The sequence below is a fragment of the Castor canadensis genome, chromosome 12 (genome assembly GCF_047511655.1).
Source record: "Castor canadensis chromosome 12, mCasCan1.hap1v2, whole genome shotgun sequence".
In the NCBI taxonomy this organism is placed as follows: Eukaryota; Metazoa; Chordata; class Mammalia; order Rodentia; family Castoridae; genus Castor; species Castor canadensis.
This window is the reverse complement of record NC_133397.1, coordinates 81,063,241-81,087,253: the sequence shown is the minus strand read 5'-3', so window position 1 is coordinate 81,087,253 and position 24,013 is coordinate 81,063,241. Positions and strand designations below refer to the sequence as shown.

The window sequence follows — 24,013 nt, the reverse complement described above, 5'->3', positions numbered from 1 at the left end:
GCACAGAACTTTAGTTTGGGGACTTTGCCCTCTGTTCTTTTATTATTATTATTATTATTATTATTTTATTGAGACGGGATCTCAGTCTGTTGCCCAGACTGATCTGAAACTCCTGGGATCATTTGAGATCCTTCTATTTTAGCTGGCACTACAGAGGTGTTTGACTGCACCTAGCTTTTCCCATCTGCTCTTGATTCACTTTCCTTCAGGTGCTCCAGCTGAAGAAAATGCCTTAATAAGACACAGAATCCCTGACTCAACGATGGTTCCACTTGTGATACCCATACAAGTATTCCACTTGCATACCCATACAAGTATTGTTTTTCATGTTCACTAGTTTTCAGCAGATTACCTGAGACACTCACCACTTTATTTTAAAATGGGTTTTGTGTTAGTTGACTGTGCCCAACTGTAGCTAATGTAAGCATTCAGTTACATCAGCGCTTCGTTCCTCCTCTGCCCTGCACCAGACCTGAGCCCCACCTGCTCTCTCAGGTGGGGTTGGGGGTGGAGGAGGCGGGGCTGGCCGGCCAGTCTGATGATAGATTGTTCCATCAGGATCCTGCTTGAGAAGGAGACCTGTTGGTGTTGGCTCCTGGCCTAGCCACTCAGGAAAGTCCCTTCTCCCATGCCTCAATTTCTCCACCTGTCAAATAGGTGGATTCAGTCAGTATCTTCATCAGCCTTCCTGCGCCTCCAGGGTGAGAAGAGGCTTGGTGTGTTTTGTTTTTTCTTGGGGAAATCTTAACCTTCAAAGCACAGTGTTTTTATTAGACACTTATGAAAACAATAGGGGTAGTCAGTGATTGGCTTAATTATGATAATTGAGGAGATAGGGAGAGAGAACGCGTGGGGTGGGGGAGGGGGTGTTAAGGACCTGCTCATTTCCCAAGTCCCTAAGGATTTCCTCCTGGAGCTGAGGCCTAAACTTCTGTGTACTCAAGTCAGGAAAAAAAAAGCCTCAATGGCAGTTACTAATCGCCCCATAGGTGGGTTAGATCAGGCTGGGCAAGGGCTATTTCCATCCACTGGTGATGCAGCTATGGTTAGAAAGTGATTACTAGAGGAGTAATTCTTCCTAACTGGAAAGGCAGAGAGATAGGAGTAGCGGCCAAGCCCTGGAGAGACCAACCCATTCTGATGACAGCCTGGGATAGGGGAAGGAGCCCCCAACACATGCTGAAGGCTGTGTGGCAGGGGCAAGGTGGTCACAGCCTGTACTCAGCTTTTCATCACAGTCATGGTCATAGTAGTCAGGGGCTCCCTCCACACACCATGGTTGGGCCTCCAGGAGAAGTGTGGACCCTCTCTGCTCCACAGATAGTTCCAACTGGACCAAGTGCCAGGGCACAACCACCTGAGCCCATTCCTCACTGCGGCCCCAATCCTCATCTCTGAATCATCCTTTGATGAGGTCCCACTTCCCGTCTGCACCCCGTTATTAAGTGGACTATGCCTTCTGTGACTGTGTACTCTCCTCCCCCAGCTCTGAGAAAACTGCAGAGGCAACAATGGGGACAGTAAGGACTCTGATCCTGACCCAGCCCTGACTCAAACTTAAGACCCCTCTCTACCAATAACTCAACTCAACCAGGGCAGCCCACAGTTCTGTGCTTCTCACTCACCTCGCACACCAGTACTCAACTATTGCCCTGGGCTGAGCTCTAGGGGTGAAAGGTTTGTTCCCAGGAGCCACAAAGCCAGTCCCTCTTGTTAGGGCTCCTAATGAGATGGGGCTGCATGGAAACTGACAAAATTTATTACTTCTTTAAAAACAAGTAATGCATGTTTAATGCACAGAAATGAGAACGCACAGATGAGCAAAAGAGAATTTAAAAATTGCCCATGATTCTACCTGGGAATGATCATGCTTTTTTGTCTTCATGAACTGTTCTGTAATCCACTATTTGTGCTTATTAATGTACTATGAAGACCTTTCAGGTCAAATTAGATATTTTCATATTGTCAGCTTGTCACCTGAGATGCTCATTTCTTCAGCAACTCAGTGGTGGCCTTTGTGACTATTTCTGGTATGACTAGTGCTGCCGGGAACATCTTCTATCTACTCAGTCATGTTTGCCCACCACCTCCTCAGCTACAGGCGTCTTTCTGTGTATCGGGCATATAGCCGGTTATACATCAGACACCTGTGGAGACACAGCTCTGGGCAACTGATTAGTTTTTTCAGTTCATGACTGGATAGCACATGGTTGGGCTAAAGGGCACACTTCTGATCTCCCCACGGACTGTGCTCCAGATCAGCCTAGCAGTGGTCTCCCGGTGTGACCCATGGGGACAGAGCAAGCCCCAGAGGAAGCAAGAAGAGCGACCCTGGTTCCTGGGCCTGTGGTTTGGTCCAGGGCTTCACTAGGTGGCTGTGTTTTTGCAGCCCCCGATTGGGCTGTTGGAGCTGGGTGTGGAATGTGATATTTGAAATTGGGCCATGCTAGATAATTCAGAGGTACTAGGTGCCTCCCGGCCTCGCTCCGAGGCAGCCCTTGCCCAGTATCTGGGGAGGGGAGAGGACGCCAGGCTTCCCTCACAGACTGCCAAGGGCGTCCGAGCCAGGCCCTGCCCCCTATCTCAGTCCTCCGCCCCTGCCCTTCCTATGCTCCAGGCGGGCGCCCAGGTAGCTCGAGAGCCCAAACCTGTCGGGCCGGTTTTGACAACCACGGGGACAGAGCGAGGAAGGCTACTGAAGGATGCACGGCCTGCCCTGTGCTCGCCTGCACCCCTCTAGACTTGAGCCGGTCCTGCCTGTCCCCCGGCCCATCCGCCGGACCCTATGACGCGCGTGCCAGGCCTCGCGGCGCCCCTGCTGAGCCTGGGGCTGGGGTTCGCTCTGAGCCTGCCGGCAGCGGCAGCCTCGGACTGCGGGTCCCTCCGCCCGGCCGAGCGCCTGACATTCACTCCGGCAGCCAGGACCCGATGGCTGGCCCCTCGCGTCCGCGCGCCGGGGCCCCTGGACCCCCTCTATGGCACCGTGCGCCGCTTTCTCTCCGTAGTGCAGCTCAACCCCTTCCCTTCGGGTGAGTGTCCCCTGGCCTCAGCGGACCTCCGCAGGCATAGGATCACCAGCCAGCCTCCGTCTGTGCCCATCCTGTCAACAGGCACTTGGGCAGCAGGATCCCCAGCAATCCCCACTGCGTTTTGACTTCCAGAAGACCCGGGCTATTAGGGGCAGGATCCGGAGGAGATGGCTCCAGAACCTCATGTGACCTTGGGATAGCCCCCTTTATTCTCTGAGCCTCAGTTTCTTCTCTAAAGCCGAAGGCTTTGCATTAGAAGCACCTTACGCTGGGCTGGCACATTCTCCAAGTCTAGTGGTGACAGGGGTCAGGAGGGTCTGGAGGGGTTAGAGGAGGGGAAGGGCTCTCAGGTGGCAGGGCCTACCTGTGAGGTTGAGGACTGCTCTTCAGGCCTGCCCTAAGCTGTCCCCTTCTGCAGCAGCACTGAAGCCCAGCAACATGCACAGGATATGGGAGACTGCCTTCTCTAAGAGCCCACCATGGCCTGGCAGTGGGGAGGAGTAGATTCAGGGAGCAGGGCAGTGACGGTTCCCAAACCCTCAGCCTGCTTTTTTTCCCATAGAGTTGGTGAAGACCTTGATGAATGAGCAATCCTCCGTGAAGGTGGATGAGGTAAGAACCCAGCGGCAGGTGTAGGGGAAGGAGTTTGGGATGAGCAGGAGGGGCTTCTCTTGCTCAACTCAGCCCACCTTGCTGGGTGTTTGCCAGACTGGAGGTCTTGGGCATCCTTTCCATTCTTACCTGGGTTCTGTGGTGACAGACCTGGGTTCAAACCTTGAGCTCTGCTGTTTACTAGCAATAGGGTCCAAGTGGGCTGAACCCAGATTTCACATTCCTTTCAGAAAGATGGTCATTAACAAGGACACTCTGCATCTCTTGCCTGGGTCCACCCAGATGGGTCATGTGCCCTCCCTCTGCTTTGGGGCTCCCTCTGGAGCCAGGAGGGAGCTGGGGCTGGGAGTAGAGGGCAGATCTGCCCCTCATGCCTTGCTGCCCTGCCCAGGTGGTGCGGTACGAGGCTGGCTACGTGGTGTGTGCTGTGATAGCAGGCCTCTACCTCCTGGCAGTGCCCACCACTGGGCTCTGCTTCTGTTGTTGCCGCTGCCGTCGGCGCTGTGGAGGTCAAGTGAAAACTGAACACAAGGCCATGGCTTGTGAGCGTGGCACCCTCATGATCTTCCTGTTGCTGACTACCCTCGTGCTGCTGTGAGAGACTGCCCAGGTTAGGAAGGAGGGCTGGGCCATGGCCAGAGGTTCCCAGCCACCACACAAGCCCCTCCCTCCTCCCCTCTATCCCTGCAGGGTTGGCATGATCTGTGCTTTTGTCACCAACCAGCGTACACATGAGCAGACAGGCCCTAGTGCTGAAGCCGTGCCTGAGACCCTGCTCAGCCTCCGGGGCCTGGTCTCTGATGTCCCTGAGGTGAGCATCAAGTAAACCCCTCGTCCCCATCACAGCACCAGGCCCAGCCAGATAGAGTAGAGCAGAGGGGGTCCTCTATGGCCCATAGCCTGCAAAGCAGAAAGGGTACCCCTTCCTCTGTACACCTGGCTGTTTCCTGCTGGAGAGTCACTGAAATGTATAGCTGAATCCTTAGAAGGGTAGGGATTGCTGAGGAACAGGGAAAGGTGGCTAACAGTCCTCTGTATGCCTAGGAGCTACAGGCCGTGGCAGAACAGTTTTCCCTGCCCCAGGATCGCGTCTTGGAGGACCTGGATGGTGAGGGTTACAACCGGTCAGCCCCAAGGTCCCCTGATCAGTCTTGCCCAGGGGGACCTCTTACTCCCTCATCCTGGACTCTGGTGAAAGCCTGGTAAAAGCTTCACAGCGGGAGATGGAGTCCACTGGAGATCCTGCACAGTAACCACTCTGCTGCAGGATGGAGAAGCCAGCACCACCCTACAGAGCCTGGGGCTGTGTGGGAGGGGACCCTCAGCTCCTGGGGAACCAGCCCTGCAGAACACCCTGTGATCTTCAGGTCTCGGCGAGAGCATCGGGAGTGCGATCCATAGCCAGCTCAAGAGCACAGTGTACCTGGCGCTGGCCTCAGTGCACAGCCTGGGCCAGGGTGAGCTAGACCATATTCAAATGGGCCCTGCAGGCGTCCTCTGGGGCAGACCCACCCTTCTCCAGCCTTGGATTTCATGTGCCTCCTCAGCCCATGGGAGGCCTTTCCTATCCCATTATCCCAGGATTCTAGTCTGTGGCACCCCTGCCCACTTCCTGGTCTAATGTACCCTGGGGCAGTTTCCGTTGTGACTGTACAAGTTAATGACTCCAGGTCCCTTTGGCCAGTATGGGGAGGAAGTGTTTTGACTCTTGCAAGGCAGCTGAGGCAGCCAGGAAATGTAGAGGTTCCTCAGGCCAGGTGTGGGTCTCACAGCCCTGCAGGTCTCTGTGGACCACGTTAGAACCCTGAATGCCACCTCCGTGGAGCTGCAGGAGGGACAGCAACACCTGGAGCCAGCTGTGCGGGACCACCGGGAACACCTGCTTACCCTGCTTCAGGATCCCCAGTGCCAGGAGAACTGCACGGGGCCTCTGAGCCGGGCCCGTGCTTTGGAGCTGGATGCAGACTTCAGACAGGTGCAGGTCCAGGACAGAGGCCTCTTAGGTCATTCTGCCTGCTGTCCCAGGAGTCTCTGGACATCCCAGTGGTCGGAGGGTTTCCTGAGGCCAACTCCCCTAACCTCCTTCCATGAACTGCTCCTTCCCTTCCTGAGCACCCAAGGTTAATGATGTCATCTGGGCAGTGAGTCAAGAGCTCTCACTGGGCCACACAGGAGAGCTTCACCTGCATTAGCAGCTTAAGTTCTTGCTGCCTTCCAGAGCTATAGGGGCCTGCTTTACATGTGACGATACTGAGGGTTCGGAGGTATCTCTCCAGTTTCTCCTACAAGGATCCTCAGGCCTCTCCACAGACTCTCCCCCTCTATTTCAGGTCCCCCCCGTGGATAATGTCCTGCATTGGCTAAAGGGTGTCCCAGAAGCCAATTTCTCCAGCATGGTCCAGGAGGTGAGTGCCTGCCTGAGCTACCTGACTCCTTCTCTCCCTGCCTGGGAATTCACAAGTGAGGGGCCTCAGTTTCCCCCTTTTGGAGCAGGCACACAGTTGAACCTAAGACTTGAGGCCACCCCTGTTACATGGCACCCTGGACTAGAGGCTCATTATGCCAGTCCTCTGTGACACACAGACTGGTAGGGGCAGAAGGCCGAGGGGAAGGGTGCCATGTGAATCAGCACCTGTGACCAAGAGCCTTGGTGAGTCAGCTGTGCTGGGTGGCTGGAGTGGAATGTTCCGGGAAGGAGGAAGTGGGAGCTGGGGTGGAATGGTAGGTTGGAGCTGGACTTCTGCAAACAGAGCTGGCGATCATGTGCGGGATGAATGGGAGGTGAGAGGATGGCTGAGTGGGCCACTATTGTCTGGGAAGGGGCTGGGATGGGAAAGAGGAGTCTACAGGGAGCAATGTTTGGAGGAATTGAGTCAGGCTGGGGCAAGGGAGAGGAAAACCAAATCCCAGAGATCCCAAGGAGGTCTGCACCTGTGCTGGGAGCACTGAGTAGTGATGCCCTCTTTCTGGGCCTTATGGCTCTGGGGCCCCAAGCTGGGACCCCAGGCTGAGGGCAGGCATCACGGCCCCACTTGGTTCCACAGGAGAACAGCACCTTCAACAGCCTCCCACTCCTGGTTGCCATGCAGACAGCCAGTGTGATCAGAGGTGAGGCCCTGCCCAGGGCCAGGTGGGCTGCCTGTCATGCCACCCCCACATACCCCTTCCCAGAGGCTTGCTGAGAGAGGAGAAGGCAGTGGTGGGGGAGACTACCTTCCTTCTGTGGACCCCAGAGATTCAGCCCTGGCCCCTGGGTGCTCTTTGCATCCCCTAAGCCACAGTTGGCTTTGGGCAGATCTGAAGAAGGCAGTGGCTGGGCAGCCTGAAGGTGTAAGGATGCTGGCCAAAGGGTTTCCGGACTCAGAGGCAGCTTCCCACTGGAGCCAGGCACTGGAGGAGCTAGAACTGCGCAGCCGCCCCTACCTGCAGGATGTGCAGCGATACGAGACATACAGGTGCCAGGAGCCTGCGGGGTGGGCAGCCCAGCCACTCTGTCACCCTGAGCTCCATTCTAACCCCCATTCGCCTCCAGCCATACTGAGCTCCTGACCCCTCAGGCCTCCATGTCTCCATCCAGAGTGTGCCCCCAGTACCAGCATCTGGGGTTCCCTAGGAGTGAGGGCTCAAAAAGTGTCTATACTGCACTTCTGAAACCCCAGGCTCAGAGGCTCATCCAGCCACTCCGTCCCATGACAGCCTTTCCAGAGCCTTGCTGCCCCCTTCTCAAGAGCCTCACACCTTCTCTGTGTCAGGTGGATCGTGGGCTGTGTGCTGTGCTCCGCCATCCTGCTTGTGGTGGTCTGTAACCTGCTGGGCCTCAGCCTGGGCATCTGGGGGCTGTCTGCCAGGGAGGACCCCAGTTACTCAGAAGCCAAGGGCGAAGCTGGAGCCCGCTTCCTCATGGTGTAAGAGGGGGCTGGGGAAAAGGGAAGGGGTCCTCTTTGCTAGGCTGACCAGATTCCATGTGCTTCCACCACAACTCTTAGTGCAGCCACAGGAGCTAAGTCCTAGGAGTCAGAAGACTGAGCTAGTCTGGCTCCCACTCCCTGGGTGACCCCTGGCAAATGAATAACCACAGACTCCGTGGGTACACTTTCCCACTGAGCCTAGACACAGCCTCAGAATCCTTCTTAACCTAGCACCACCAATAGGAGACAGTGACAGAGACAGAATCTGTTCACCATGCCTAGACTAGGTGGTATCTAACTCTCACATACAGCTGTGGAGGCTGTTGACTACATGAGGGTACCTGGTCAAAGTGGTGTGTAGGGGCCAAAATGCACCCCTTATTTCGCTGTGCAGGCCTTCTGAGTGTGCCTACCTCACAAAGGAGCCCTATAAGGCAGTGGCATCTAGTCTAAGGATTTTTACTACTTAGATGCAGCGGGGTGCTGCCCCCATGGGCCATGTCCGGTCATGCCAGTGACCTTTTGAAAGGTTACATTCTGGAACAAGTCACCTCCATGGCCTCTGGGTACAGAAGCAGGTTGCCCTAGCCCTTTTAACAAAACATCTGTGCCCTCCACTAGACTGCCAGGACCCAGCAATGGGGTGGGAGTGGGGTGAGGATGAGGAGGGGCAGCAGGAAGTGCTGGGTTCTCCCTTCTGCCTAGAAGGCTGAGTCCTCCAGTTCTCATCCCCAAAAGGCTCTCACCTGGGGCCGGCTCACAGCCCCTGCTCTGGGATGTAGGTGGGGACAGAGGTCTGGCCCAGGGAACCAGTCTCCACTGTCCCTCAACCCTGGCTCTCACCTCCCCAGAAGCATCAGCTTCAGCTTCCTCTTTGCTGCCCCTCTCATCCTCCTGGTCTTCGCCACCTTCCTGGTGGGTGGCAACATGCAGACACTTGTGTGCCAGAGCTGGGCAAGTGGAGAACTCTATGAGGTGGGCCTGTCCCTGTTCTGGGGAGGTGGAGGGAGCTGTGGCACAGCAAGGGGCCTGGGAGGAGGTGGGAGCCAGAAGGCACAAGAGGAGGAGACAGACAGGAGGAATGAGGACAAAAACACCAAGGAGACAGAAAGCTGCCTGTGTGTGTGAGAGAGAGAGAGGAGGGGGGAGGGAGGAAGAGAGGGAGGGAGGAATTGAGACTGTGATTCAGAGCCAGAGACAGACAGAAAGCCTGTGAGCCTTAGGCAGCCCATGTTGTTGCAGCTACACCTGGCCCTTTCCTCTCCCAATTCTGAGTCTGGGAACTGAGCACCCAGGTGCCTAGTATGCTCCTAATGGGTGAGCTGAGACGCTGGCCTGCGTTCCCTGCATAAGGTCAGGCTGGCCACCCTCCTAGAGATTCATGGGAAGAGTACTGTAAGGAGTTAGGCCTGGGATAAATTGAGTTAGAGGCTGGGTTTGGGCTAGAGTCACAGAGGTATTCCCACCCTGGTCTCTCCTGTACCAGGGCTACGCCAGTCCTCAGGGGAGCCAGGGCAACCTTGTTCTAACCCTGCTGTGGGTTCCATTTCTCCCTTCCCACTTGCAGTTTGCAGACACCCCGGGCAACTTGCCCCCATCTATGAACCTGTCCCATCTTCTCGGCCTAAGGAAGAACATCAGCATCCTTCTGGCCTATCAGTGAGTGCACAGCCTGAGCTGGGGGCTGGGATGGGGATCTGGGGGGAGGAGCAGAGGTGGGAACTGCCTCTTCCTCCATGTTCATCTTTCCTCCCCAGACAGTGCAGGGAAGGGGCTGCACTCTGGAAGGTCCTGCAGCTCAATGACTCCTACGACCTGGACAAGCACCTGGATATCAGCCAGGTAAGACAACATTCCAGAAGGCTGAGAGGACCCCCTCCTACTGATCCCCCTTCTCTGGTCTTGCCTCTGTAGAGGCACTATTTGAGCCCAAGAAATCTTGATGAGTTATTGAGGTGCCTCTGCCAGCACGGAGGCACCAACTACGAGCTCTGAGCCTGGCCAGGGCTGGAGCCAGGGAAGTTTCCAGGTGTGTGGGTGGGTGTGTGAGTGCCTGGAGGCCATGGGCAGTTCTCAGCCTTGTGCCAGGGAAAGTTGAATATAGCAGAGGTTGTAAGAAGAAAGGACAGTGACAGTGAATGAGACGGTCAGGGAGTGTGTTTCCTGACAGAGGACAGGCATTTGTTGGCATGAGTGAAACAGAGTACCAATGACTAATGCTGAGCAAGTTGGGTAACTTGGTGGATGGCTCACCAAGGCCCTTGCCAAGCTCACACAGCCAGTAGGTGGTGGCAGATCCCCCAGCCTGACTTCCAGGACTCTGCCCACTGGGACCTACTCACTTGTAGGAAGTTGCACAGTGACTGGGAGAGTAGAACTTGGAAGTTGGTACACGACTGGTGGTACTTGTCAATGCTGGCAAGAGACAGTTCAAGAACCAAAAAAGAGCTACTTCACCAGAGGCACATACTTTGAAGATGTGGTCTAAAGGGGTACAGAGGCTGAAAAACGTTCCCTCCTTTCCTCTCTCTTTGCCTAAGTGAGATGGGGAAGATGTCCCTGGGGAATCATTTCTAAGTATATCCTAGGAAAACTGCACTCCGCTCCCTGGTGCACCCTGCACCCCACCACTGCCCACACAAAGCTACCTTCTGATTCTGCATCACTCTGAGAAACCCTTCTAGCTCTTCTTGGATCCAACCCCCATTCTCAGCACTCAAGATAGCACAGCCCAATGGCCCAGTCCCAACTGCATGCCTTCAACTGAATAACCAGAGACAGTTTGCTTAATGCCAGAGCCACTCTTCCTCCACCGTCTTTGACCAGAAGGAAGGTCCTCAGAGCAGGCAGGATCCCAGTGCCAGACCAGAGGCACTGCCCCATGGATGGAGTCTGACCCTGGGCCCAGGAAACCCCAGGCATGCTGGCTGGAAGTCACGGCTCTTGGGTTGAAGAGTCTCAGCTCTGGTCCTGGGAGGGAAAAGTTAAGCTCACAGAAGAGTCTGGACAGATAGGATTTCAGGTTCAGGTGGATGGGGCAGTCCTTAGAGGCCATCTGACACCTTTTCAAATGGGACCTTAATACTTGTCCTCAAAAGAGGTGGCAATAAGCTAATAACGCAGAGATTGGTAAGACAAGACATGCTTTCCAGGGCACAAGGAAGCACTGCCCACTGCACACATCTCCCACACTTGTCTGACACTGATACCCCGAGACCCTGTGTCTGAGAAGGTTAAGATTTTTCTCTCCCTGGCGAAAGCAGAAAGGAGAGTCTGGGGAGGTAAGCAGAGATGGACTGCATTCTCTAACTTGCTGGACATCCTCTGGCAAGTGCATGTTCCTCTCTGACCACAGCTCCTCATCTGCTAAACACTGAGGCTGAATTTCATGACCACCAAACCTCTTGCAGTGATGGCAGGAAAATGCCAAGGGTCTGGCCTGGAAATGTGATTGTGCCTGTTTGCTCATTCACTCACACAGTCCACAAACCTCACCACATGGGAGCCTCTGCTGGAGGCTTGGGGTGGAAAAGTCAGACAAAGACCACACTATGATAGTGCTGACAATAACTAACAAGTACACAAATAAATAACTTCAGAGTATCAGACGCTATGAAGACGTTAACACAGGGTGAAGGATGACAGAGAAGGGCCAGGACAGCTATTTTATATCAGCCGACCAGAGAAATTCTGCGCCACAGCACAGTACCAGATCAGTGCTGGGGTCTTGGGGTCAGGGGTGAGGACCTGTCTGGAGCTGGGAATAAGGGGGTGTTCAAGGCAGGGGACCCTACCTCCACCACCTCCTCCACCACGAGGAGGGCCCTGAAGGCCTGGTGACCCTCTCCTGGGGGAGCATCTCTAAGGTCCTATCTCAGCAACTGAACATTTCTCCCCATCCTCCCCCCACCCAGTACACCAACAAGCTGCAGGGGGAGTTTCAGAGCTTCAAGGTGGACATGAAAGATCTGGACCTGCTGAGCCCTGCTGCCCACAGGGACTTGGAGGCGCTACAGAGCAGTGGGATGGAGAAAATCAACTATCATGACTTCCTAGTTCAGGTCAGCAGTGAGTACCTCAGGTACAACAGCGGGCTGACAATGGAACAGAGGGGCTACATGCCAGGCATAGTGGCTCATGCCTGTAATCCCAGTTACTCAGGAGGTGCAGATAGGAAGATCAGTCTGAGGCCAGCTCAGGCAAAAAGTTAGTGAGACCCTATCTCAAAAAAAAAAATGAACTGGTGGTACATGTCTGTAATCCCAGCTACTTGAAAGGCTGAGGATTGCAGTCTGATGGTGGCACAAGACCCTCTCTTAAAAAAAAAAAAAAAAAAACACCTAAAAGCAAAAGGACTGGGGGCGTGGCTTAAGATGTAGAGTGCCTGCCAACAAACAAACAAAAACCAAGATCAAGATCAGAGTTTCTGAGCATGTGTCTCCCATGTCCCAGCTCTCGATCTTCTCTCTGCTTCTGGGACCTCTTCCTGTTGTGAATGTGCCTGTATCATGCCCTCTGCCCACCCCACCCCACACCCCTCCCCTAACCCCCAGCATATGCTCCTCTTGTTGTGCTAAACCCACTGATGCCAAGAACGCTGGTGGGAAGCCGCCTCTTCCTTGAGTCACACCAGAGGACTCCTCATTTTTGTTGTTTTCTACCCCATTGGAAACTGTCTGAAATATTTCACAGTTCCAGGTCAAACCTGAAACCCAGTGTGACCGATATGTCACAATAGACAGCTAGAGTGGGGTGTTTTTGACAAGACTAGGAATTCAGAGGCTGGAGGTAGGCGGAGGTGACCGCTGGGCACATCAGGGTTGATCCCATCTGTCCTCAGATCCAGAAGCCTGTGGTGAAGACTGACATGCACCAACTGGCCCAGGAACTGGAAGGACTGGCTGAGGCCCAAGTAAGACGGGAGTGGAGACCCCACTGGGCAGGCAGCAGTCAGAGGAGGCTAGGGATAGGAAGGGAGAGATGCTTGAATTGGGGAGGGGGCAAGGACAGGGGATAGGAGGGCCCACTAGTGAGTGCTGAGGCTCCTCACCCCCCTGCTGGGCTTCAGGGCTTTGTGATATCTCTTAGGACTCAAGCTCAGCCACCAATTGGTTGTGTGGCTTTTGGCAAGTCATTTGGCACTCCTGGGCCTCTGTTTCTTCATCTGTAAAGTGGGCTGACCTCCACCTTGGGTCAGATGAAGTACCTGGTCTGACAAGGAATCTTTGCCCAAACCAGTTGCAGAATCTGCTGGGAGAGCTGCCTTAGGGACATTGTGATGAATTCAGATAGCATGACAGCTGCCCTCAAGGAGAGGAAATCACATTGTGTATTTACAGATATTTAGAGTTTCAAAAGTTCTCTTGGAGATCTCTCAGTGACCCCACCCCACCCCTACCACACACACACACACACTGGGTAGGCCAAGGAGCATTCCATGCTTCCAGTAGACGCCATCGTGGCTCACATAGTACAGTGGCTGACTTAGGAGCACCTACAAGTCAGGGGCAGATGTAGAACTTGGGCTAAAGTCCTCCAAGCTTAGGACAGGCCCTGGAGCGGAAGGTAGCTTCTGTTTTCTGCCTTTGAGCCTAGCACCTCCTCTGTCTGCCCTCAGGGCAATTCTGAGCTGAGGCAGAAGCTGCAGGAGGAGGCTCAAGGGCTCAGAAACCTCTACCAGGAGAAGGTTGGCCCCCAGCAGAACCTTGTGGTAAGTCTGGAGGTGTGAGGCGTCTGGGGGCTGGGGAAAGGAGGGCTAGGAAGAGGGCAGTGAAATGAGGGAGGCCTCTGGGCCACTTTCTCCTCTTCCCTTGGCTACCTCCCTGCCCCTAACCAGCCGGATTTTTCCTCCACAGGCTAAGCTCAACCTCAGTGTCAGGGCCCTGGAGTCTTCTGCCCCAAATCTCCAGGTGGCTGCTAAGATGGGGAGACTGGGGTGGAGCAGGTGGGCCTCAGAGGGAGGAAGTACGAACAGCTGGCTTGGGACAGTTGTTCTGTCCTGTTCCACTGGAGAGGGGGTTGGGGTGGAGATGGGAAGAAAATGGAGGTTAGGGGATGGCAAATCCTTGAGGACCTCAATCTTTGGCCTCTAGGTCCTCAGGTCTACCCCTCCCCCACTAAGGTGACATGTTTGTACTATATGTTGAATGGGAGGATGGATGAGCAAATGAGTGGCCACTCCCTGGGAAGGACGCTGAGTTGGGGCTCTCCTCTCTTCCAGCTGGAGACTTCAAACGTCCTAGGCAATGTCACCTTCCTAAAAGGAGAGCTGCCTGCCGTGGCCGGCCACATCATGAAGAACGTGAGTGGGGCTAGGAGCTGCCTCTGAGCTGGAGGAGCACTGGGCTTCCCATACAGGCTTCTCCTCAAATCCCTTCCTCATGGAGGGTACCCAGAAAGCATGGGTGGGAGTCTCTTGGGACCCCTGTCAGCCCAACCCTCCTCTGTTTCCCACAGGCAAGTGGGTGCTTCCTGACCCGGGAGATGGGCTACTTCTCTCAGTACGTGACCTGGGTGAAAGAGGAGGTGAGTGGGGGCTCAAGCCCCACCTGCCTCAGAGCAACTACAGAGTATCCACACCCACTGCCCTTTTCCCACCCCCTGGAGCCCATTGGGGATGGCCTAAGTTTAGGATTGAATCCAAACTCCCAAGCCTGGCACCGGTACCCCTGCTTGCTCGCTGGGTTCTGGATGACCCACCTCTGCGCAGTCCTTCTCTAGGGACTGAGTGAGCTTGTTCCCATGCTCTTCCACACATGGGCTGCCCCACTGACCAGCTTGTCTCAGGCCAGCCTCAAAGCCCACCTCCTCCTATAGACCCGTGCTGACCATCTCTATCTGGGCACCCACACTAGGCCCACAGGGGTCTGACTTCACCTCGAGTATCTGTGCGTGTGTGTGTGTGTGTGTGTGTGTGTGTGTGTGCAGGAACATGTGAGGACAAGTGTGCATGCCTCACCAGTGAGTGACTTTAAGCCCATGCTGTTGAATGCAGGCAAAGGGCAGAAGTTGAGCAAGGAGCCTGTGAGTGTGTCCCAGCTCTCGTGTACCTGCTGCTCTGTGTCTGGGTGCGAGTGTGCAGTGGCCATCAGCTGTGTCCCTGGGCCTCTCTCTGGCCCTGTCAACCTCTCCCTTGAAACATGGGGGCACACCTCTGGATCTGGGTATTCCACGTGTACCTGCTTCATGTGGGCACTACAGGTGACTCAGCGAATCGCCACCTGCCAGCCCCTCTCTGGAGCCCTGGACAATGGCCGTGTGATCCTGTGTGACATGATGGCTGACCCCTGGGTGAGTGTTCCCACCCCATCAGGACTCAAGGACATTGAGCCTATGGAGGAGCAGTGGGAGCAGAGAGGGGAGGCCAGGCACAGTCCTACCTGGGGTCTGCTCCACATAGAGTCAGTGAAGCTGCTGTGGGTGCAGAGTGGGCAGGAAGGCACCACTGCTTAGCTGGGCCAGCTGACCTCATGCCACTCTGTCCAGAATGCCTTCTGGTTCTGCTTGGGGTGGTGCACCTTCTTCCTGATCCCCAGCATCATCTTTGCCATCAAGATCTCCAAATACTTCCGTCCCATCCGGAAACGCCTCAGGTGAGGGGCTGCTAAGACCAAAGGAAGGGTTGAAGGCGCAGAAAGTCTTTTCTACCATTGGGCCCTACTCCCTCCTGAGATCTCCCAGGCAGAGAAGGCTCATGACCTAGCCCTGCTCTGAGGAGCTCCAGAGCCTGGAGTTTCTCCCATTTGCCTGCCCATACCCTTGCTGCAACACATCTCCCCAGGGCACAGCTTCCTGGGACTCTTCCCATCCCAGAGGGTTCCTGGGGCAGGTACATCAGGGCTCTGGGTTTGCCCTGGGTCATGCTGGGGACTCGCTCTTGTTCTGTGATGCCACAGCTCCACCAGCTCTGAGGAGACTCAACTCTTCCACATCCCCCGGGTCACCTCCCTGAAGTTATAGGACCCTCTGGTAAGTTTCCCTACCCCCTTAATTCCTCAGTGCCGGGGGCTAAAGGAGAATAGGAAGAGGCTGGGTCCTGGGGTCTCCAGGGCCAGGAGGGCAGAAAGGTTTGGGGTCTTCACAGGGTCTGGTTGTTGGTATGGCCTGGCCAGCAGCAGGCCTAGCAGGCCCAAGGCCTGCTCTGCCTTTACCTGTTTCCTTCTGAATTTACAACAGGTCAAGGTAATCCGTGGATCTGCCTGTCCTCCCCCCTCAACTCTGCCTGGACCAGAGGACATCTGTAGCTCCTGCCCCAGAGCCCAGTCTGGCCTCCCTGGCCTGTCCCCCAACTCCAGCTTGCCTGGTGCCATCTTGCCTGTTTCCTTTCCACCTCTTTCTGCTTGTAACTGCACTTCATTCATTCCCCAAATCACACATAACTTGCTGAGTTACAGAGGTAATAGGTTCTTCTGGCATCTGACCCTATCCTCCTTGCTGTAATACATCAGCACCAGGAAAGGTCTGTTCTCCCCGCTGTTGGAATCCCTTCTTCAGTTCCTTGGGTGGGACAAAGGTCATGCCCAACCCCATCCTGCCCCTCTCTGCCCTCCCCCTGCCGAGGCCTCCCCCTGCTTCTGTCTGAGATCCTTGCCACTCATCCCATCTGGCTTCCCTAGCTTCCACGTCCTTCTTTCCCCTCCCCAAATCTTTGTCTCCTCCCTCCAGGGAAGTCCTGTTCTCCCTTTGTTCCTTTTTTACTTCATTCCCATGACTACCTTACTGGGCCCAGGGACCCCTAGTACCCAACCAAACCAATCAGGTAAACCTACCAAGTAGGCAGAAGCAGCCAACGCCCAGGTCTGTACTGGCTTCGGTCTCTGCCTCATGACCTTCCTGGGGCCCTCTGCAGGAGCCCAGCCTGGAGATTTTGCCCTCAGTGGGGTAAGAGGCCTGAAGGTTGAGCTTTCCTCCCTGCACCCTGGGTTAGAAATAGTAGTGCTGGCCTTACTGGGAGCACTGGTTCCCAAGGGAAGTTACCTGGAACCTGGGCCACACTAGGGGCTCCCCTTATCGTCCAGAAGGTAGCATTTTCCACAGATGGCTCCTCCCAGCCTTCCCAGAAAAGATCTGATGGCCAGAACAGGATTTTTCATTCCCCCTTCTATCCTGTGCATATGGCCTGGGGTCATCCTTAGCCCATTTCTGTGTTGTCCTCATATGCTGGACCCTGAACTCCAGAAAGGATGAAGAAGAGGAGAGCTAAATAAATCTCAGTTCCATTAAAGTGTTCTCACTTTCTTGAGCCTCAGTTTTGGGTTCTTGAAGGGAGGTCTCCCAGGCAAGGGCCTTATATACGGTTGGTGTTTAATTAGAGGGTTTGTGGAGAAGAGAATTCCTACACTGCTTCTGACTACAGGCATCCAGAGATTATTCAGCAATCAGAACAAGGACTGGGGCCTGTCTGAGGACACTGCTAGTAGGATTCCCAGCCTGCTCTGATACTGCTAGCTGGGCCACCTTGAACCCTAAACATCAGTTTCTCCTTTTATAAGAGCCTCCAGGTAGGTTTCTGAAAATTAAATATAATAATGAATGAAAGCCCTGGCAGGAGCCTGTCACTGAACAATGCTTGGTAGATGGGAATGGCTGTGCTCTGGGCCAAGGGCAGAGCTAGAGTCTGGACAGATACTAGGGAAAGGAGAGATGGGTCCCTGCCAAAGGTCAAAAGCCGTTTAAGATGGTGGTCTGCTGAGTTTCAGGGAGTGTATATTTAATTGCCTTTTCTAAACCAGCAACAAATTTTCTACCAGAAAATTGAGATAGTATACACACAAGGTATTGTCACTACTGCAAGCATGCTCTCAAACAATTGCCTATTTTTGATTTTTGCCAGAGGTCAGTTTTTGTTTGTTTGGTTTGGTTTTTTTTGCTTGTTACTTATCTGCTGACTTGTGCTGGAGAAGTAGCACCCTGCATTTTTAAAATGCAATTGATGAACTGGAGGTGTGGCTCAAGTGGTAGAGCAACTGCTTTGCAAGTGTGAAGCCCTGAGTTCAAGCCCCAGTCCCACCAAAAAAAAAAAAAAAGACAGTAGGAAAAGGTGAATGTAAAATGCGATTGATGAGATTTAAACAAATGAAGTAGAAACAAGTAAAATCATTTCCAGTTCTCTATCAGAATTGCTTATCTTTTATATATTTGAGCATATTAAGTGTAGTTATTTTAAAGCCTATCCCTTCATATGGTTGGTACCTCTGGGATCTGTTTCTAGTGGTTGTTGTTTCCCTTGGATTATGTTAGTGTGGTCTTGTCTCCTCACGTATTTGGTGGCTCTTGATTGAGCTTTGGTACTCATTGTATGTGAAAACCCATAGCAGTACTTTGAGGCCTAGGATGAAGTTCTCTTCCTGCACAAGGATTATGTTTATATCTGGTAGGTGGCTCGACACCTAGCAAGCCAAGATCACTTTGCCAACTTACAGGGAATGAGATGATTTGTAGTGCCTTGGAGGTCTGGTCTACTCCAGGTCATTCACATTCCTAAGGTGAAGCCCACACTGAAGCACAGAAGATTTGCTTCTCTTGGAGAAGTTGTTAAAAAGCTCTGCTCAGCATCTGTGCAGTATCTTCTGGAATCAGCAGACCTACTAGGGAGAGAGCCCCAGAAGCCATGTCCCGGGGTCTCCTTTTCTCATACTGTGGTTCTATGATGCTTGACAGCTTTGTTTGCCCCATGATACCCTCAATCAGACCTAAACGTATACATATGTACACACACACATATGCTTAAGTGTGTGTATGTGCTGTATACAGATGCTCATTTCGAGCAGCTTTTAAAGATATGCTTAGCCAGGACTTTGGTCCAGATTATTTCATCCGCCATTATCAGAGTAGTGATCGTGAACACTGACTTTGATGTTCCTCCTGTGAATTAAGAATCAGCTGCCACTCTTTTGAGTTTAGCATCCTTCTTGGAAACCTTAGGTCAACCCAATGGACACTGGCTTTGCCAAGGAGCTTGTGCAAAGTTGCTGTAAGCACTAGTCACCTGGGGGATGGGAGTAGCACTCAGCAGTTGCCATAGAGAAAATAGATTCCTTGTTTTTGGGGTTTGAAAATGCTGGGATGCTACAATGCTAATGCTACTTCATATGTGAAACAGAACCCCTTCACAGTCACAGTCTTATCTGTCACCACAACAGTCCCTGAAGGGGATAAATTGTTATCTGTTTTGTCGGATGAAGCTCCAGGAAATTACTTAACAAGGTCATATAGTTGGATCTGATTCCCTGATCCTGGCCCTGGAGGTTTCCTCCTGGATGTTCAGCTAGTCCCCACTCCCCATGGGTATGTGGGAGGGAGGCCCTCTCTAGGGAGGTTCAACTCAGATGTCCTTGCTGTCCTTGTGGCAGGAGGGATGACAGATTGGTGGATCCTGGGAGTTCTGCCAGATGCGCCACCTGGCCACCCAGTACAAGGCCCTGTGGCAGATTCTGCCAAAGATACGCCACATGCGCCAGGGTGTCTGAGGTCCCAGGTGGGTGTCCAGGACAGCTCTGACTGGCTCAAAAGCGTGCAAAAGGAGGCCATGTGTCTGGAACTAGAATAGTGTGAGTGAACTGTTTATTCACTGATCTATGAGTATAAACCAGGAAGTGTGCTAAGCACTTTACATGAATTAATGGAAAGCTACTCAGGCAGAGACTGGACATGGGCTGAGTAGAAAGGGCAGTACCCACACAGAGGAACCCACTGGTGATGGTGGCACTCCAGGCCCTATATAAATTCTCTGGGTTGAGTCATCATGGACAGAGTTCCTCATTCCCACTTCCACCCCCAGAGCCAGGGCCACCCCCTTAACTCCTAGGGCCCTGTCTCCCTAGGCCTGAAGGCCAGGGACTAACCATGTGCTGCTGGGATGAAGCCCCTCCTCCATGGTCCCTAGTATCCTTAATTGTCGTGAATGTGCCGTCTTGGAGCATGTCACACTCCTCTATCTTACATACACTGACTGAGTTGCAGCCCTGGGTGAGGAGGGAGACAGAGTGTATAGGGAGCTGGCCCTAGCCCAGCCTTGAGCTCTGTCCAAGGGAAGAGGAGTCCTGAACCTCACCTGCACTGAGGGCACGGAGGAGCCAGGAGCTGGCATTAGAGGAGGGGGAATATTAGACAGATGAGGTGAACCCATCAGGTTGGTGAGGTACACTCCCTTCACTTCAAGCCAGAAGGATGGGGTCCCTTGATGTCTGGGAAATGAAGCTACCCTCTCCCCTGCCAAGTCTACAGGATAGACTTTGCCTTGGTAGCAGAGATAAAGAGAGGGCTAGTAGCCAAGATTAGGGTGCTTATGAGAGAGTTGACATGGGATGGCTTAGGCCCTGTCCCCGGAGGACACCTGGAGAGGGAACAGACCTCAGCAAAGAGAAGCTGGACCTTCCATTGGGTATTATAAATTCATTGCCACCACTCACCCCCAGAACCATGGGAAATATCCCAGACAGGGTGACACCAGAGAGGTTCCCAGCAATGGCCAGGCCCCGAGGGCCCTTGGAGATGTCCACAGAGAAAGAGGTAGAGCCCACAACCTCAAGTAAACCCAGAGAGCAGCTCAGCTGGAGGCTGACCACATTCCCTGCCTAGCAGTAGGCCTCTCACCCAGCAGGCCAGAGCTGGGTGCCCAGCAGCCTCTACCTCAGCGGAAGCCCTGACAACACGTGAGCCTAGAAGAGGGTGGAGACCATGCTGTGTGATGGAGAGAGATGGGGAACCATTTCTGTTTGCCTACAAGAAGAATCCTAGGCCTGTGAGGTTTCTACTGGGCCATGAAAAGGTGGTAGCAGAAGCAATTTCAGAGGAGACACAGCTGAGGCTGCCTCAGGTGTTTTCAATTCCACAGCTGTGTCTGCTCTGCCTCTTGTGGTACGTAGAGTTTTGTGGCACCCAAAGGAGGGCTCTTTTAGGGTAGCACACGTTTTTGAGCTCCCGAGAAGAACGACTCCGGGTGCCTAGTAGGCCCACCTCCACCCAGAGAGGACTTACAGACAGGGACTTTGAGGGGAGTGGGGACGTAAGACCCAAACCCTGACAGCATTTCTCTTTCCCCACACCCCTCCCACCTCCTCAGCCAGGGCCCAGAAAAAGTGAAGCCTGAGAAAAAGACACGGGGCTGGGGGCTCCACAGAGCTGGGATTAGGGGACATGGGGAGGAAAGATTTGAATTTGGGCCTGGAGTGGAGAGGGTCATGAACAGGAATCAAGGGTGGTCCAGAAGGCCCCAAGATTTGTGGATGGGGGTGGGGTGAGCCCCTCACTCAGACGGGAGGAAGGTAAGGGCCTTCACTTACTGACATAGCCCACTGCTGCCTCTTCAGAAACTGTAACATAAGGAAACTTGGCCTCCATCCAGGCTTGAAATCGTCCCTCGATTTCCCACTTCCAAACTGCTCACAAACCACAGCTGAAACCCATCATGCCAAAGTGCTTGCCACTGACACACCTCCTGCAGCCTGCCTTAACCTTTTTTGGGTCTCCTCACCTCCAATGACTCCAGGAATGCCTGTTGGAGGAAATTTACTACTCAAGGAACCACAGCAAGGCCTCTGCCGAAACCCACATGAGCAGCCCCAGCTGCTCCCCAGAGGCCCTGGAAGTGCCTCCAGCCATGGGAAGAAAGACCCCTGAGGGGACCCAAGGAGGAAAGGGATGGGATGGTGCAGGGGTACATACATACATCTGTGTTTTATGGGGGGGTCAAAGTGCCAGGGCCTATTGGGTCCAGTAAGGGAGGGCACGTGTCTGGCCTTACGTCTCAGAAAGACATCTTTGAGGTGTAGAATTTCAATGAGTGTGCCAAGCAGGGAGTTGGTGGCTCTCAAGAGGGAGGCACTAGCTTGGGATGGGATGCTCTGCCCTGCCTCCTCAGGCCATGCCATGAGTTGCCTCAACCTGGATAGCTTCCCGGCTGATGCCTGAACCGTGGACTTAGAGCTAGTGGGTAGGATGTCCCTACAGAGCTCACTTTGGGAAGAAAGGAACAGCCTTCATGTACTGGCTTTGTCACACTCTGGCTGATGACTTGGGCAGCGTGTTTTAACTTTTCTGGGTTTCACTGTTGTTATTGTAGAATGAGATAATGACGCTTTTCTCCCAGGCCACTGTGAAGACTCAAAATGCTCAGCATGTCCCCTCTGTCCCTCCTGTGGGAGCCTGCTCAGACCCTGAGGAGGACTGTCCCCAGCCTGAAAGGCCCATGGCTTCCTTGCCCCTTACCCAGCATGAGACCCAGTCTGTCCTGAACTGCTGCTGGCCAGACACCTTGGTTGTCTCCTCCCCTCTGGGAACAGTCCTCCTTGACTCAGTGGGTCCACAGCCCCAGGCCCTTTACTTTCCCCTGAGGTAATTGGCTGGCTCAAAAAAAGGGGGGTGGGAGTGGGGAGGGCGCACAAGTGCTTCTGTGCCTGCTGGAAAGGAGGGGGCGGCTCAGGGATCTGTTTCCATGGGAACCACTGGCACAGGCTGGCTCCTCAGGGCACCAAAAAGGGAAACTTGGCTCAGGGTGATTTCTCTAAGGACTAAGCAAATGCCCAGGAGCCTCTCCTCCCAAGGCGCAGGAAGAATGCCCTCCCAGTGATGCCCAGGGCCAGAGTCACCTCCTCCACCACTGCTACTCCCACCCTAGTTGATCTGGTAAAGTCCCCCAGCTGCCTCAATGTGGTCCCAACCTCAGAGCCAGGCAGATGGTAACACCCGGGAAGTGTAAAGAGCTCATGTCTTGGGGAAGACTTCTATGCTGCAAGGCTTATGAGGGGTGACAAGGAGGTGACTAAGTGTGGGGAGGGACAGATGAGGTGGAAGGACCCCAGGTGTCACTCCACTCCCCAGGGGCCTTTACTCTCTCAGCAGCAAGCTCCCATTTATAAAGCCCGAGCAAACAGGGACCCTGGTAAAGTCCCACACTCCAAATACTAGGGGTAGATATCCCAGACTCAGTGGCTCCCAGCTGTCCTCAGGGTTGCTCAGGTACCTAAGAATCACACCACCTTGTGTCTGAGAGGAGGGTCAGGCAGGATTTGATGGCAGGGGCAGGATGGTTTTGGAATATGCCCTCCCCAACTTGGGGCAAAAACTGTACATAGAGCTCCCCTCCCCCACCCCATCCTTCCCAGTGACCAAGAAGAGGGGCAGCAAAGTGTGTATGTTAGAGCAGGAGAGACATAAAGAGAGGGTAGGAGAGAGACGGGAGCACCAAACATTGGACAGGACTGGATGAGAGGCTAGGATTAAGCTAGGATTAGGAGCCATAGAGAGAGCCTAGGAGGGGGGTACTGAAAAGATGGAAGACAGAGGCTTGTGTGCACATGTGTATGAGAGAGAGAGAGAGAGAGAGAGAGAGAGAGAGAGAGAGAGAGAGAGAGAGAGAGAGAGAGAGAGAGAGAGAGAGAGAGAGAGAGAAGAAATAGGCAGAGCCGGAGGGGTGGAGCTAGAAGCCAGTAGAAGGGAGGGTGGAAGGGGTGGGCAGGGGCGGGGGAGAAGCCGCTCATGACAATTGCGTCTGGGTCCAAGCAAACATGAGGCAGCTGCCAGCCGGGCTGGGCAGTCCCACTCTCTTGGGCTGCAAAGTGGGGAGGCCGGTAACAGTCCCCTTCAATGCCAAGGATGCAGCAGGCCAAGGTAGGACTGGTGGGGCTGGAGCATGGGTCGGGGCTGGTGGGGGGGGTGGTGGAGAGATTCCGGGCATTGCTCTGGCCAAAGAGCCTCTTCCTGCTTGTGGTTGTGGTGCCTACTCCTTTGACCCCATCCTCTGCTGTCCTATATAAGGTATCTTTTGGGAAAGTGAGTGTTGGGGTGTCCTGGCTGAGAGACTGGACTCCTGGGGCCCCCTTTGGATGGAAGAGGCTTTGAGTGTTTGTGGGAGACCCAGCTGGGCAGAGAAGGGGCTTGAGGTCAGCTCTGTGGCTGGTCCTACCGTTAGGTCCCTGGGGTTAGGGCCGGGACAGCAGACCCTGAACCTGGGTCCTCCAGCTCTTAGGTTGGAGGCCAGGAGCATAGGGATGGGGAGTCTGCACTTGGAGGTTGGCCAAACATGCCGCTTTCAAGTAATCAAATAATTAACAAATGCCCCATCTTCTAAAAGGGCTACATGACACCTACCAAGGATACATAGTAATGGAGAGGAGGCAAGGAAAACACCTGGCATAGTGGTGGGGTGAGGGGAAGAGTGAAGGAGAATTAAATGAGAAAGAATGAGGGCAAGATAAATAAGTTGTCCCTCCCCCAGCCCCAGCATAGAATTGACCCTCAGAAAATCTGGCCTGGTGCCCTGCGAGCTGCCCCATGTCCAGGACAGGCTTGCTGTGGAAGAAGGAAAAAGCCCCAGCATTAGGTTTGGTTGCTCATAATAGAACACTCCAGATAATGGTGATTAGAACAGGTTGGCTAAATTTTTTCTCCTGCAGAAGTCCAGAAGAAGGCAATAGAGGGCTGGCCTGGAGACCCGCCCATCAGCAGGGATGCAGGCTCCATCTA

At 53.9% G+C, this 24,013-nt stretch overlaps 2 protein-coding genes across 5 annotated transcripts in view; both read left to right on the top strand.

The window, feature by feature from the left end:
* Nucleotides 1-2,635: 2,635 nt before the first annotated feature.
* Prom2 (prominin 2) lies at nt 2,636-16,772 on the top strand. Of its 3 annotated transcripts, XM_020185121.2 has the most exons (24): nt 2,637-3,029; nt 3,592-3,641; nt 4,033-4,235; nt 4,332-4,452; nt 4,686-4,749; nt 5,009-5,098; nt 5,414-5,616; nt 5,972-6,046; nt 6,686-6,749; nt 6,937-7,096; nt 7,394-7,546; nt 8,401-8,524; nt 9,117-9,208; nt 9,307-9,391; nt 11,464-11,610; nt 12,390-12,461; nt 13,167-13,259; nt 13,405-13,458; nt 13,770-13,850; nt 14,006-14,074; nt 14,750-14,839; nt 15,035-15,141; nt 15,445-15,517; nt 15,725-16,772. In XM_020185121.2, exons 1-23 carry the CDS (start codon nt 2,786-2,788, stop codon nt 15,506-15,508), a joined length of 2,505 nt encoding a protein of 834 aa, XP_020040710.2. In that variant the 5' UTR covers nt 2,637-2,785; the 3' UTR covers nt 15,509-15,517; nt 15,725-16,772. The 3 variants fall into 3 exon arrangements, 2 of the variants coding, with proteins under 2 accessions (XP_073906334.1, XP_020040710.2); XM_074050233.1 differs by lacking the exon at nt 13,405-13,458 and having other exon boundaries at nt 2,636-3,029; XR_012439812.1 differs by lacking the exons at nt 14,750-14,839; nt 15,035-15,141; nt 15,445-15,517; nt 15,725-16,772 and having other exon boundaries at nt 2,636-3,029; nt 13,405-13,493; nt 14,006-14,078.
* Nucleotides 16,773-23,019: 6,247 nt separating this feature from the next.
* Kcnip3 (potassium voltage-gated channel interacting protein 3) overlaps nt 23,020-24,013 on the top strand; it is a 75,228-nt gene continuing 74,234 nt past the window's right edge. Inside the window, exon 1 of one of the 2 annotated variants that reach the window (XM_074050230.1) lies at nt 23,020-23,158. In XM_074050230.1, coding sequence (XP_073906331.1) covers nt 23,056-23,158 — 103 coding nt within the window. In that variant the 5' untranslated portion in view covers nt 23,020-23,055. The remainder of the gene's footprint in view (nt 23,159-24,013) is intronic. The other variant, XM_020185111.2, reaches the window with a different exon arrangement.